Genomic DNA, 16,429 nt, shown 5'->3' on the forward strand with positions numbered 1-16,429 from the left:
ATATAATTTTTTTTCCCCATTATCTGCCAGCACAACACGAAGAACCGTGGGAAGATAAATTACGAACAAGGCTAAAATTGCACCCGGGGCTTGTAATTACTGCACATTGTCAAGCATAACTTCTTAGACTTCATAAGTGCCTCATTATTCATTGCATGTGTGGAATCATGCCAGTTTCACAAATGTGCACGGCTTTGCGCTGGACTGCTGCTGGAGATGTGACAGAAACTCGTAATTTGCGGTTATTAATTACACAACAAAAATACTAGATTCAGGTGCAAAACATTGAGACTTTCAAGAAGAACTCAAATTCTGCTCTCTTCTGATTCACAGTGAAGGCGGTATGTGATGTTGAAGATATGTTACTGAATGAAACTGAACATCCATCTGCACAGATAGATATCAGCAGATAGACAGCTCTTCTATACTGTGTGGATATACTGTGTCTACAGCCGCATAGATTTCAAACAGAACTAGTAAATTGTTTTAAAATGTGTTCGGTAATATGCGCCACTAAAGCTGTGTGTAAGATAAAATGATAAGAGCCTTCAGGCAGCTTCTGCATTCTTACATAATCCTGAGGCGCCTGTATTGTTCAGGGGCCATTTGTCAAATCTAGCCTTATCATCTTTATTATTTCAGTTGATATTATGCTCACGCTGTGTATATACTCTTCCTCATTAGGGATTTAATCAAACTACCACTTGTTAATTGATGCACAGCAAACTTGGGCTTGTGCTGTACTTTTCCAGCATAGGAGAACTGGCTGGTTTATATGTCTGCGGACAAAATCTAATAAAGCTGGTGTGTAGCCTGCTGTGTGTACTGTGCTTAATGCCAAATTAAAGCTATCTGAGGAAGATTTGGGCTTTAGGAATGAAACTGACTCGATTTGAACTTTGAGCAGTATTAATTGATGTTTTTATTGGCTGTGGAATTACCTGAAAACACAACAGTCACCTTTTAAAGACGATTTGGCTTGTAGCAAACAATAGTCTAGGCACACATCCTGCAGATTCACTCTTTTGTTTAACCCTGTTTTGGTCTCCAGCTCCTGAATTAAATATCTGCTTCTTCAGCTGCTGACTTTTTCACGATTCTCACCATGACCTCTGGCTAGTTGCTAATTTTGTCTGTTTGGCATTTGTTGCCAGGCAGGTAGTGAAGTCCTGCATCAATCATCAATAGTTCAAGGTATTTCACTGTGTGTGTGTGTGTGTGTGTGTGTGTGTGTGTACACTGCTGCCTCTACAATACAGTATATCTGCAGGCTTTACCTGCCTGCGTCCAGGTGTGTTGTGCTGTATTAGAAGCAAAGTGCAGCCTTTTCTTGAAAAAATGAAAGTGATTTTCTGTAGCGCTCGTTTGTCATGAAGTGGTCACACTGTCACACCTGAGCTCTTACTACCCCCTGGCCACCCCATTCAGAAATTCCTGCGGTCGCCCCTGACTAACCAATCACCAGCGGTCATTTGTGCACATGCCAGCCGCGCCGCGCTGCGCGAGGCACATACCCGTACAGTAGCCGTCGGATGCGGTTGCGCGCACCGACCGATCAGCGACCGCAAACGGCGATCATCACCGAGCTGTAGAGTTGCAGACGGGGCTCGCTTTGCTTCTCTCCCCGCCTGCTTTTGTCTCACTTGGATAGGAGAGCTGTTTGTGTCGGCGTCCCAAGATGAACCAAACCGCCACCGTATCGCATCAAGTTAAATGCCAGTCTACGAAGGCCATCAAGGTAAGGCTTCCCGGGTGTTTCTTCTGCGCTCTAACGAACTTATTCGTGTTTCATGGAACTCTGTACCAGCTGCGGCTCCGAGGCTGCTCCAAACTTCAGTGCGGCTCTGGCGAGCAGGTATGCGCATTGACGCACAGCGCTTTGGAGATGGTTTGGGCATATGCATGTCACCCCGTTTTAACCCGCTGAGGTTGCGGCTCCTATTTCAAACTGTTTAATTCTGACATGAAAGTGAGCAGGTTATCTGACTCCTCCGGCCGTGTTTGCATGAAGGAGCTCCAGGTTTTGACGTCCAGTGTGAGTGAATGTGTTGGATGAGGAGCCACGCACTGGCGCAGTGGCGAGATTTCATTCATCTCACGTCGTGCTCCTTATTATTATATTGTCTACATGAGCTGACAATAATTTCTAAAGGCTGTGTTCAAACAGAGTCACTGTCTGCCACTTCCAGGCGGCTATAGCGAGAAAAATGTCGTTGATTTGGTCCTTGATGGCGCATCAGTTGCTTAACTTTACCGTGCATGGTCTCGGGAGATCGCCCTGATTTCCGACCTGTTGTTAACAAATCATGTGAAAGTGGTTGCACGGAGGCGGAAAGAAGTGTGTGTTTTACCGACGGTGTGACGGCAGGTATCGCAATTTAAAGCCGTCGTTTTCTGTTCGAGTAACGATCGAGAAACGTCTCCGCGCGGCAGCATCCGCATTGTCTTCATATTGTGCACTTAAACCTGGGCTGAAGGAGTGTGGGATTTTTTTTGCTGGTGTGTGTGTGTGTGCGGTTGCTTCTTCATGCAGTGTGTGTGTGTGCGCGCGCGCGTGTGTGTGTGTGACTCAACAGCAGCATCGATTTTGCCGCCGGTTCTGCATCACTTTTCAACCTCCAAGTCCCACCAGAGAAATTTAGCTTGGGGCAAATGTATCGATCCTCTTCCTCACCATCCCAAAGGCTGCAATTCTGGAACGCGAGGCCGAATGTGGAGAATTAGTGAAGTTCAGCTTCATGTGAGATGGGTGAATTATGAAATTGGTTAATGTGATTCGTGGGGCTTTCTTTTCTCGTGGTGTTTCACCATTTTGAAGGAGGCACTCCTCTGAATGCCTGAACCAGGTGCGTGCGGTGTTGTCAGCTCTGAATGCTGAGCTGTGAGACATCAGCATCAACCCCCCCCCCCCCCCCCCCCCCCCCCCCCCCCCCCCGCTCATGCAGCCATGTGTGCACCTGATTGTGGGTCCCTTGCTGTGACCCCTGTGCTGAAGCCAAGTCTTCATCTGTCATCTGTCTTTGCAGTGCTGACGCTCACCAGATCCAGCCATTCTGCAAAGCCACGAAATCAGATACTCATAAAAGGCACTGGGCTGTGTTTAAAATGAGGCTGCGACTGTCACGCCGCACGTTTTGACTGCAGTGCATTGTGGGATGCATGCGGCTGAGTGCTATTAAGCGTATTAGAAATATTTCACATGTTCTTCATCTTGAAATCTTCATTCCGTTTTTTAAGATCAAGCAGGCGAATTAAGTTCCTCGTTGAGTTCTTTGGTAAAAGCAGCACACGTAGGATAATTCTTTGATATTTCTGGTGTGCTGCAGGTGGCTTCTTGTTCAGATAAGATAAGATAAGATAAGATATAACTTTATGGATCCTGTGCTGGGGAAATTACATTGTTACAGACAGCAATAATAGCAAGAATAAAGAAGGAGACGTAGCTGCGTAGCTTTGTCCTTTTCTGTCAGTTCATTGCTGAGAAACTGCTGCACACTACGAGTCCAGAGCATCATTTTATTTGGAGGTAAAACTGAAACCAAATAACAGTCAGTTTGGATAATAATTCTATTGTGATCCGTAGTTTTCTATTCCAAATTAATTTGGCTAAGCTGAGGGTTTGACTTATTGTCAGTGTTGTTGCTGTGTTCCCTGATCTTAGCAATTACCTTGGTAAGTAGGATGTTATCAGAAATGATGGCCAACCTTTGTGAGTAACACCCATGTTCTAATAAACCAGCATTATCCCTCAAAGCCCCTGAACACAAGGCTTCAAATCAAAGTGTTTCTGCAGAGCATCTAAATATTCATGACTAAACGAGCAACAGTCAGCGTCTGCAGGTGTGATGAACCTGTATCATCAGGGCTGCGTGGGTGTGGTTTGATCGGATTTAACGCACAAACTGTCATCAGCTTCTGATTCAAATGTCCTGATTGGTCCACAGAAGTATGTGACATCACACTTTTCCAGCCAAACCCCGCCCACATTTAACGAGCGAGACAAACAAAGACAAAATCTCGAATATGGAAAGCTCGACTGTGACGTGACCAAAGCCGTTGGAACTAGTTTGGTTGTTCTTGGTTCCCTCGTTAATTGTAAGCTGACAGAGGAATTATCATTTCAGGGCCTTTAAGTAAAAACAGTGTGTCAGATGAAGACATAAATCTCAGCAAGGCTGGTGGTATGAAGTCACTGAAGGTCCATTCATTTGCTCTTTGTGAAAGTTTAAATAATATGTCTGTACAGCCCTTTGGATGTCTACGCTCTGTGTCATTGGGACGGACTATACCAAAGTTTCAAAACACCTTTACCTGAAATTGCTGAATTTTTATACCTGTGTGCGACCGTTAGTGGATTCAGAGTTTCACAGTCAGTCAGGAAGGAGCAGCGTATCCCATCAGTTTCATTTGGATTATCTACAAACACACAGTGGCGAGGCCGGCCATTTGGGAATCTGGGGCTGCTTTCAACCAATGAGGATCAATGAAGGTTTTTGAAAGCAGCTGATTGGTTTCAGGAGCGGAGGAAAAGAACCAGACAGAGCAGAAACGACGTTTCTTCAATGGAATTTGTTGTGATTCGCACTGAACACACAGAAAACTGTCCTGCAAGTTGTGTCGTAAAAGGAAAATGAAACTGTAATTACATTTGTTTAAAAATGACAGAGAACAAGGACGTGAACAGAAGTGGTTCGCTTCCCTGCAGCTTCAGGTACTGACACGTATTGACACATGGACGAATAAAAGAACAGAGTATTGTGTGCAGAACAGTCTGTAACAGGCCAACACATTTCAAGTTTCTCAACAACGAGCAAATACAATAAACACAATATTCTATAGGAACAGACTTGCTGAGCCAAATTGGTTGCAGAATCTTTGTCTTGCAGTGACAATAAACAGAGCTTGAATTCCAATCTTTGAGAATATTCAGCCTCATATTCTGTTGCCTGGAGGGTTTGCCGCGTAAGAAAAGACATTTTCTGCATCTCTGTGTGCAGCGCTTTTCTCTTTCATGGCCTGTCTTTTCACTTTTAGAGAAAACGCACTGGAGCCGGGCTGCCTGCTGCATTCGAAATCTGTTTTGTATAAAACTTCCCCAAATCGGTGAGCACTGGTTTGGAGTCTCTGACACCCCGAGGCATGATGCACTTTGCCTTCAGCTCACAGCGAACCTGTCTCGGAAATCAGTCAAACAAGCGGGGATCATAGTCAGGATTAAGCACTCCGAAACTCCTGTGTGTTGCACAAAAAAAACGCTAATCTCTCCATGTCTGACCCCCATCGTCTGGCTCTGAGGTCTTAACAGCTCTCTGTTATCCTCTTAAATGCCCCCTCTTCATATCATAGCTGTGTCCTTACGCCATAAGCCAAGATAAGAAATCCAATTAAGGGCAAGGAAGCAGATTTTTCGTGGGCTTTAACTCCTGGGGTCTGGCTGAGCTTGGACGAGGCTGGATGCGGCCTGAGGCGCATGCCATCGCTGGTCCTTGGACGTGTCAGGTCCACCCACATGCAGATTGCAGCTATGAAAGCGGGATTGTCAGAGAAGCGGGGAGCTGTGTCAGAGATCCTCTCATGGTGCGCACATCAGCGATGGGAGCACAAGGTCGTCTAAGAGAATGTGCTATATTTCTCAAGCTGTGCTGTAACATCGTGGCTTTTACACTGAATATACACAGCGGGGCTCTCGACAGGACGTTTGGGTGAGAGTGACAGTCGGTGATTTATGGAAGCGACAAGGACTGAGGTTCTTTTTTTTAAATACCAATTTTAGGATTCTGTTTTATCTGAGTGTGAAGGTACGGCTGTATCCGACACCCACTACATTCAAGCCATTTATAGTCACATCACTTCTTGAGTGACAAAAAAGAGCTTTGAGCTGCATTTCTTGTATTAAAGGTGCGATACAAATAAAGTTTTTCATGATTACCAAACAGCCTGAAACTGAAAATTAAAGCAAAAATTGAAGAGGTCTTTAAGCAGTGGGAACAACGTTCTCATAAAGCCAGATGTGTTTGATGAAATCTCTACTCTAGGGAAAAAAAGCCGAACAATTAAAGCAGTTCAAGAGATGCAATTAGAAAATAACGCACTCTACCTAGGAACATTTAGAAGGCACCAACCTAATACATGCCCTCAAAATATTTAAAACCTTAAATCTATATTTAAATGTACAGTTCACCAATGTATGAGTGCTAAGATTGGTAAGATGTGCATTCTTTTGTTGGATCTTGTGAGCAAGTTGCAGAAATTTAATGCTTGGGTGAATGGGTCCATGAGGGTTTGCGGGTGGCCAGGGTGATGAGTGGTCTGACCTTTGTTTTAGCTTTGAGTCGAGTGATGTTTGCCACAGAAGGAGGGAAAAGAACATCCAAAACAAGAGTACCTTCACACATAACTGCTTTACCCCACAGCAGATTCTGAAGGGGGCTGAGGTGGACCCATCAAACCGGATGGTGCTTTGCATGTCAGTGTGGAAAGGTTGCAGAGGCGTTTTGGGGGCCATCTGTCCATTCAAACATCTGAAAAAGGGTTCCTACTCACAAGGTGGAAAGCTTTTGAAGGCCATTTTGAGAGGTTTTGCCTGCTCTCTGCTCGTGTCCTGCAGCTGTCTCAGAGTAAAGATCATATCTGTAGTAGATCTTCCTGCTCTGAACCCTGCCGGTGATTCTGGGTAGAGCTTCTCTGCGAGGACACAGGGTCTGTTACTGGTGTTTACTGGTGATTCAGAGTAGAGGCATGCAGCGGTAGTTGTTAGAGTCACCTCTGTCGCCCTTGTTCTTGCACAGAGTGAGGATAGCAGCACCTCTAATGTCCTGTGGGGCAACACCTTACCTCCAGCACAGGCAGAGGAGCCTGTTGAGTTTCTGAAGAAAAGGCTTCCCACACTTCTGCCCAGCAGTCAAGTTGTTTGGAGCATGTTTGTTGCGCAATTTTACAGCCGACCTGTTTGGATAATTCCATAAGCTTCATGCATTTCTATGCCAACTGAGGAGGGGATTAAACAGTGGTGCCGCACACCTGTGTTGTGCCTCCACTACACACTGCAGCAGGAGTTTCCTCTCCAGGGCATAGACCCTGTGTAGCCAGGCAGCATGGCTCCCCTCTTGGCCTGACCTAAAGGAATGGTTGACTGATACCTTTGGTGTCAGTTCGGCTGCAGGAGTTTCCAGAACGATGCTTCAAAACATTGAGCTGCCTGACGGAGTCCAAGCCGTGATTTCTGTCAGGGTTTGCGCCATCAACCTTTTCCTTTCAGACGATACCCACAAGGTAACGGGTGCTATTTGACCCATAGAGTGGTTGATGGACACCATGGTGTATCCTGCGAGACATGCCTCTGGGGCGCACTGCTGTTCGGAAATCCCCCTGCGGTTCAGCCTTGGATCACATGATACCCAGTTACCATGTGTTGCTGCAGGAGTCTTGGAGGAGGTGGTGGAAAGGCTGTGCACTGGCAGAGGAGGCTGAAGCACTCGGTCCCGTCTTTACTGCTCAGATTTTTAAACAAGTCGCTGAAAGCAGGAGTGCAAGATCCTGCAAACCAGAAGAGCAGGCTCATGCAAAGCTACTGTTCTAGCCAACTGCAGTCTTCGCTGTGTTTTTCAACGCCAACACACATGTGTGAGATAACATTTTAAGAGCTGATCAAATCCTGGTTTACCAATGTTTTTGGTTGCAAAGTTTAGGTACTGAATGGCGAGTCTTGTCCTAAAAATCATTCATTAAAAAGCCTCTTCCCCTTCTGATATAAATTATTTACCCTGCATTACATAGGCCAAGCAGAGGGAGAAAATGCACGAGACTGTCTGCAATGAAGTCCATGAAAAATGCCTGTTCTCAAAATAGAGCATTTTTGTCACTGGAGATATATTCAGAGTTTACACACTGACGTGCTTTGATCCCGCTCAAAGCGAGCCTTATTTCAGATAAAGTACTTTGACAAGTTCTTATGTTGCAGTTGAAGTGAAAGCTACTCAGATTTTAAAGAGAAGTAATGAGGACAACGTTGTGGGAGACCGAGCTGCAGTCTGTCCTGAGTCGGGGTACAAAACAAGTCTTAGATTTAAATTTCTGCTGTCATGTCTGCTGCTGAAGGATCAATGAGGTCGTTAAATGGTTTAATGTGAAACTTGTCCATCTTTAAAAGTGTTCGCCTTCAATCTGGAAAGTCAGATCCCAGCAGATATGCCACATATTCAACAGTTCAAGTGATGCTGGCTAGATTACTGGTGGTTGCTCTGTATTGCGTGATGTGCTTGCGTGATAAAAGTCAGAAGAATATGAAATGATGAAAAACGTCCGTAAGGATGAGCACAGATAGGATCACTTGCCTGGATAAACAAAATATTGAATTCCAAAATATTTCAGTTTCATTCATATTTCACATTGTATGTAAATAACGGCACGCTCAGATGCACTTTTCCTCCAGGGTTTATCCCGTCACTGGCAGGAAGACCACCATTGTTTGCAATCTCTCTGCCAGCACGCAGCAGCGCCGATAGCGCTCATCTCCGTAACTCAGCACACTGGACGCTCAACAGCTCAGCCAGCAGGTTATTGAACCTGCGAGGCGTTCCTCTGTTCTGGAGATCTATCACGTAAACAGTCTTTAAAAACTGCTCGGGACTGGCTGGCTCTGGGAGTGATAGATTGCCGGAATCTGTCTCATAAGAATGATTGCATCGGCTCTTGAGTCCCCGAGTCTATAAATTATAGAGCTATGCCAGCTGATCTCAATATATCCTCCTCTCCGAGTACATCTCTCATTCCCAAGACTCACCGACGAATATGTGATAGATGTGTTGCGAATTTGTTTTGTGGTTGAGACGTATCTGCCACTCATTTGCACAAGAGCGCTTCCTCTGGAGAAAGCTTATTTGTCCTTGTAAAGAGAAAAAGTGTAACATGATATAACCTCTCATTTACCCAGCCATGCATGCTTTACTCGCCCTCACGGGTCCTATAGAGTTCTTGCTGCTGCGTAATGACTTCCTACTTTCAGATCTAAAGTCGATGCTCCTGAGAACATAATAGAAGTCAGTGTTGAAAAAAAAAAAACACTTAGACAATCAAACATTTACTCTAAAGCTAAAAAGCAAAGTGTGTGAATATGTAGGTGGTACAGTTCTTCCTGGAAGCTTCTGCGAGGGTCACATTTTACAGAAGGAGCTCAGCACAGTTGAAGATGAATGCTTCTAAAATCTAAATGTTTCTCTTTTGAAAACACAATCAGAAAGATTGATGAGTTCATTCACACGCTGAGTTCGTCTTGCGTTATGTTTTTTGCTGTTGAAGTGTGATGGTGCCGTGTCGGCAAATGAGAAAGCCACGGAGGAGACGATGCCATTTAAATGCAATTTACTAAGTTCATTAAGGCGAGTTATGTAGTTTTTTTTTTTATATACAACAGAGTGAAATAATTTTTAATTCATCACTGTTGCAAAGGTTTTGTAAGAAGTTATGTTCCGTGAGTGTCAGATGAAGTAGAGTCTGTGAAAGTCATGTTAGTGAGATCACGCCAGGCCCAAATGGACTTCAGCGCCCGCTGTGCAGTGAAATTAATAGGTGTGAGTGCGTAATGTAGAGCTCGTAGGATGCACTGAGTCCTGAGGTGCACAATGATAAAATTTCTAGTGGAGTTTTATTAATAAAATAAGTAATAAAGTCCTGACTGTGCTTTAATTTAAAAGAATTAGTTTAGTTCTAATTAGGTTACTAATAATCTAAGATCTTAAAGAACGGAAAAAAGTTTTGTTATAATCAACGTTTTAGTCAAGATTGACGGAGGGGATATCATGAAACAGTTCAGTGATCTCGATGCATTCAGGATTTTTTTTTTTTTGTACAAATTCATTAAATTCCCAGATCCAGGATTATCTAAACTAGAGCCCATATGGAGTTAAATTCTTGTTTGATGCTTTATATAATTCTCCCCATAAGTGGAGTGTAAGTGTTTCGTATATCCCACAGGTGCGTGTTTTTGTCTGCTTTATGTATTTCATGTTGTTTCCATATGGAAGTGCCACATGTCTTTGTCTTTTCTGGTTGTCCTGAGGAACAGCTGCTTAGAAACGCGATTTGATGTTTATGCCATTTTTAGGAAGCCATCGACAGAAAACAGGCTTTCTTTGGGCTCTCAGTTACTTTCAGGGACTCATTCAAACATGCTAAATTAGTTCAAGTGAAAATCAGCGTGACCTTTGCAGATATAAGCACATTAAATCAAAGTATCAGGAAAAAAGCCTTTCTACAGCTCAGAGTGGCAGTGAAAATGTAAAATTGACCTTGAAAATAGTTTTATTTAAAATTCATCAACAATCTCATCTTGATCGGACATACTACCCTACAGAGGCAGAGAGGGAAAGAGAGGATAGAGAGACAGAGAGAGATAGAGGGAGAGAGGGAAAGAGAGGATAGAGAGACAGAGAGAGAGGGAGAGAGGGAGAGAGAGGATAGAGAGACAGAGAGAGAGAGGGAGAGAGGGAAAGAGAGGATAGAGAGACAGAGAGAGAGGGAGAGAGGGAGAGAGAGGATAGAGAGACAGAGAGAGAGAGACAGAGAGGGAGAGAGACAGAGGGAGAGAGAGAGAGGACAGAGAGAGAGAGAGGGAGAGAGAGGACAGAGAGACAGAGAGACAGAGAGAGAGAGAGAGACAGAGAGGGAGAGAGAGAGGGAGGGAGAGAGACAGAGAGAGAGAGACAGAGAGGGAGAGAGAGAGAGGTATGAAAGGCTGCCAGCTGAAAATTAATCAGGGATGTATTGGTTATATGGCAACCATTCTGTTACCGGGGCGATGTGTTTCGTTTTTCCAACCTACTTTAGATGAAACTGAGCTTGTGTATCACGAATGCCTCGATGACTGCGTTTCCGTGGAAACCACACAAAACATGACCGCTTCTGCTTGGAAAATAGCGATATCTGGAACTGGATTTGATGAAGATACTGTTTGTCTGAGCTAGCTAGCTAACATGTGCATGACAGCAGGTGAAGGGACGTAGTGCTAATGCAGCCGTCGAGTCTTTGGTCATTCGTCTTTTTGACCTTCTGTCTTCTTTGTCTTCCTCGTCAAAACCTGGCACCTACCTTTCCCACAATGCACAGTGACCACCTACAGTTCTGTCTGGGTGTCATGCTAGTAGTGGCTAATGTAGCCTCAAGTGACATCACTTGAGTAAGCGTTGGTCACTTGAGTTTGTCAGACTTTATTCAGCTCTCTACACAAAAGGCTTTGTACAGCTTTCTTTCAACCATGTCGAGGTAAACTGACTCTGGTATGTAAAATCTGTGGAATTCTCCTTTAAGTCAAAGTCCACTTACCAGCTTTTCCTGGAGCTTTCAACTGCATGTCACGATATTCATCAACAAATGGAGAGAAATCCTTTGGCTGAAGAGGACAGTGAAGAAATGTGTTTGAAAAATCTGAAAAAAAGCTTGTAAATGGACTTTGTGTCAAGATTCATTCATCAAAAAAAAATGTAAATTTTATATAATTGGTCACAGGGTGGCGCTGATCTGTGTGGCCTTTTTCACTCAATCCAGTTTTGTGAGCTTCAGGTAATTTTTACTCAATGTCATCAAACAAACAAACACACACACACACAAGATGATAAACATTGCACACAATCAGCGATTAATTTGAGAGCACTCATAGAATCTGGGGTTAGGGTACATAACCAACATTTGCTTGGTTTAGCCATTTGAAAAGCTTTTTTGAAACATGACATTAACAGAGATGAACAGGCCAACATATTAGCATGTCTGAAGGTGTGTCAGTCATCAAACAGTGCCGACACAGTGCTGTTTTCCACAACAGTGGAACAGCTGGCAGAATGAATCAGAGGTGGACTTTCTGAAGTGAGGTCGTGCCCCGTGCAGAGAGGAAGGAGCCAACCTGCAGCCTCAATTCTGGATATTTCATGAGAATTGATGTTGTAGAGAGATCTGCTGCTTTCATTGCAATGCTGCCACCACAAATACTGGTACTCTAATTCAGACCAGTGCCGCCGGTGATTGGAAAACTTCTCTTTTCAGCTGTCTGGTCTTGAGTTTTTGAGTTTATAAGCAAAAAACAGAAGACAATTATTTTAAAAAATGCATTTTCAGGAGGTAAAAATCTGTCATTTCTAGTTGTTTTTCCGTTTTAATTTCTTCTCTCTTACTCTCCCTCTTCTTTGTTGGTGGAGTCAATCAATATTAACAGATCGACCGCATACATGCACTTTTACTTTTCCTGTTATTTAGTTCTTTGTTCCAGTGCTTTGATGAAATGATGTTAGAGGTAAAGCATGGAAATAACCTGCATTATTGTGAGCTCATTAGTATGCCAGCCTTGTCTGTGAGCCCCCTGATGAGTGAGAACCAAATCTGAATGTTTTTATTCTAATCAACATCAGCAGACTGGTGATCTATAACTGCTGTGACCTCTTCTTGTATGAAGGTGGATCTCGGATGTATCACATACGCAGACAGCGTCCCAGCAGTGAGGATGAGTTAATTAACACAGGTGGATTTTATTCCAGGTTTAGACAGAAGGGCAGGGGTCAATTGTTGCTCCCGCTGCAGACAGTTAGCGACGAGCAAGTCAACAGAAACATTTAGCGACTGAAGGGTAGCTCTGTCTCAGAAGTTGGTGGTGATGACCAAACTGAAGCTAAAAGAAGAATGAATATTAGACTTAGTTTCATCAAATAGACAACAACACGTCTCCAAATGAATGCTGACATTACTTATTGTCTGTAGGACGTGTTAAAAATGAATAAAAATTAACAAGTCTTAACTCCTTCACTACGACGATAACACGTTGTATATAATGTAAATAATGTTGATTTGACATCGTCCTGTAGTAAAACGACTTTCCCACTTTCCCACTCAAAATGTAATGTACCAAAGAGAAGGTGTTCTGGTTAACAGCTTGCTCTGCTGCCCCCAAGTGGCCAAAAAATGCATCGCAAACAAACGAGAATATGAAAAAGTATTGCTGCTTTAGAATTAGATTTTGGGTGTATTTACCTTCAGTAATCACAAAAAAATGTTTCATGGAGTGAAATTATGTATTTTTATCATAGACCCCATTATTATTATTATTATTATTATTATTGTTTTGTTTTGTTTTGTTTTTTTTAGGGAACAGCAAACTATTGCAGCAGCTATATTTATTTTTAAATGTTGCATAGATTTAAAGATTTAAAGGACCAATATGAAGGATTTAGACATCTAGCAACAGATTGCAACCAACTGAATACCCCTCGCTTCACCCACTAAAATCATGAAAAAGAAGAAAGACCTGCTGTGAGCCGGTTTCTTTTGTCAATTCTGGGCTACTGTAGGAACATGGCGGTGCAGCATTCCTCTGTAGATAGAAAGAGCTCATTCTAAGGCAGTGTTTCTCAATCCTGGTCCTGGAGTACCACTGCCCTGCATGTTTTAGATGTTTCTGTGCTCCAACACACCTGATTCAAATGCTCAGCTCGTTACTGGGCTCTGCTGAGGCCTGATAACGAGCCATTCATTATTTTTCTTATTTTCAGGTGATGATACACTAATTAAAACATAATTATGATTATTATTTTTCATGTCTGCCAGTTGATCCCTGTAAATCCTGCACACTGGACCTTTAATTTAAGATTTCCATGTACAGCTCCCTGAGCAGGTGTAAGTCATCCCTTATTAAGTGCTGTCATGAATGAAACTAACTTATCTCGGCGGGTGCAACAGCCTGCAGGACCCTCCAGGACTTATAGCAGTAGTGTCATGTATCATGGTAAGGTTGCCGCAGTGCCACAGTAAGCAACATTAGCTACACCCTCCAGCTTTCATATATATGTGTAACAAGTTGTAGTGGCCTGGTTGCAGCTAGACCACAACAGTCAAGCAGGAAACCATCTGTTTCACAGCTTGCCAGCAGCCTGTCCAGTGGTTCCCTGCCTCCACACTCTGCCAAGTCTCGAAGTTGAAAGCTAAGGGGGACATTTGCGCCATGAATACATAAACCAAACTCAGTGTGCTCTTCAGCCAAACTTTAGTACACTGAGGAGTTTATCCATCACCTAATATTCAGGGGGAGGACTTACCTGTTTCCTTGTTTTTAAATGACTGAATGAATCACCTCTGGTTCACATGCTACATCTGGAACGACGTGAATCCTGGGAATCTTTGCAGTGGTCAACTTTTCACCCAAACGACTTGTGGTCTTTGGGGTTAAAAAGTATGTTTTAAGAAAGGGAAGCTGAGTCAGACTGGGAATATAAGATGAAAGCCTCCTCTGTCACCTTTTCTTTCATTCAACTGTCACAGAAAATATCTATGACTCCCTCGTGCAGCAGTAAGTGTGTTTATTCTGCTCGTTGTTGTACGTTCCACAAACCTTTACCCTTTTATAAGTACACCAAATGTCTATTTGCATCTCCATTAATATTCCCACAGTATGTAGAGTCCTTAAATATTCCATTATAATGTGGCAGTATGTAAATGTCACATCCCATTCTGAATGCGGGTACTTGACTGTGCACCAACCTCGCATTGTTTCTGTTCTGTTTCCTCTGCAGTGCAGTCTGTGTCAGCTTTGTGTTCATGATAACATAGAATATATACACTCTGAGCTGTGAGCATTTAGACTTATCCTTATAAAGGATAAGCAAGATCCAGAGTTTAATAACTGTTAAACATCCTCCAGAAATCTGTTAGCATCTATAAGGACTTCATGAGAGGAGGCGGTGGAGAGTAAGTTGAAGCAGAGGAGGGAGACAGTCATGAGCACATGCTGACATCTCGTTGTTACTGCAGGTAACGTGGCCGGCGAGGGGCCACGAGGCCGCTTTCAAATGACTGTCTCCTGGCGGTAAAAGACATTTATAAAGGTTTAATTCAGAATGTTAGTGTGGGCCTAAAAGGCATGCTTTGACATTTCAATTATTTTCTCTTTCTCTGTGTTTTACTGAGTTAGGGAAGAAAATGTTCTACTCTGTCGAGTGATTAAAAAAAAAGATAATACAAGCTGGATATACACGTACACGTCTTTGCTAACGTACGCTGACAGAGCAAGCGCACAGCCAACCTCAGCAAGGTGTCACGTTGACCTATGAATCAAGCAAGCTGATTGGTTGATCCAACTGCAGTCAGGAGGCGGGTTAAAAGAAAAAGCACGACATTATTAAGTTTTATGTAAACCATACGAATGTCTGCGCACATCCATTGTACATTTATTTGTTAAATTTAGTAACTGGTTACTGTGCAGATTCAGATTAATAACACAAAATGTAATCAGCAAATGAACCATGTTGTATTATTATAGGTTGAAATTAGACGGGGGGGTCACAAGCTACCCAGGAGTATATAATGTATTTGAAATGAGCCCCGCCTTCATGCATTAATGCATCAAGTGTAAACAGTGTATTTTGATGCTAGTGTGTGTATTTTGACATGTAACAGAGTATTTCTACCCTTTGGTATTTTTACTTGAAGATACTTGTTCCACTGCTGGATTCGCGCCAGCATGAAAACAGTGTTTACTGTCACACTTTGAGGAAAGGCTGCCGTCCTGCACGCCTCCAGAAGCCTGTTGACTCTCTCATTGTTGCTGCTGTCATGATTCAGGATGCGTGATGCTGACATTTATCTAACATCTGATTACGGATTATTTTCATGGTCCTTTTGCACAATCACATTGCCAATATTTGTCATTCCGATGCAAAGCAGGCATGGATCTGCTTTCCACCATTAGCGACTACCCACCACGCTCTAATTTCAGTGCTTGGTGCAGATTATGAACATCTCAGTGATTTATTGGTAATTGATTTCTTACTAGAGCCTGACTGCAATCACTTACGGGGACAAACTACTGCACAGGATAATGTACAGTAGGTGGATCAGTGAAAGGTGATGAAAATGAAACTTGACTTTGAAAACATGAAGTGAAAACTGAAAAACTTCCACCTTCAGATCCTGCTGAAGAGACAAAACCTAAGATATTGAATTTATTGCTTAAAAGCTGGCGAATAATTGTCACATTTAAACAGATTATTATGTAATCCAGCACTCACACACATCGTAGACAGTCAGAATTAATTCAAGCTGGTTGAATCAACTGAACCCGCAGCAAAGTTACATATATTCATATAAAATGTTTGTTTATATTCAGTGTTTTAATGATGGCGTCAGCAGACGGCTGACCTCCCACAGTCAGGCCGCTGGTCAACGCAGAGCCGATAACCTGCAACTGAAGCTGATGTGAGCCTCTCCTCTCTCTCTCCGGGGGCTGTGTGGGAGACTGTCTTGCTCCTCTCTGCTCCCGGCTTGAAAACAGCAGGTTTGATCTGTCGGCCGTGCTCACCGTCTTCTGAAAGGTTGCTCTTTAAACAGAATATGAAATGAGCGGTGAGGTGAAGGCAGCGCCGCTTTCGGCCCTGATGACTGTTAAAACCGCGCCTGG

General features: G+C 43.3%; 1 protein-coding gene across 1 annotated transcript in view; it reads left to right on the plus strand.

Annotated features, from left to right (window-relative positions):
• Window positions 1–1,678: 1,678 nt before the first annotated feature.
• LOC121615743 (inactive dipeptidyl peptidase 10-like) overlaps window positions 1,679–16,429 on the plus strand; it is a 174,186-nt gene continuing 159,435 nt past the window's right edge. The window contains exon 1 of the mRNA XM_041950124.1: window positions 1,679–1,738. Within this exon, the coding sequence (XP_041806058.1) occupies window positions 1,679–1,738 (60 nt within the window). The remainder of the gene's footprint in view (window positions 1,739–16,429) is intronic.

Source organism: Chelmon rostratus, chromosome 13 (genome assembly GCF_017976325.1).
Source record: "Chelmon rostratus isolate fCheRos1 chromosome 13, fCheRos1.pri, whole genome shotgun sequence".
Classification (NCBI taxonomy): Eukaryota; Metazoa; Chordata; class Actinopteri; order Chaetodontiformes; family Chaetodontidae; genus Chelmon; species Chelmon rostratus.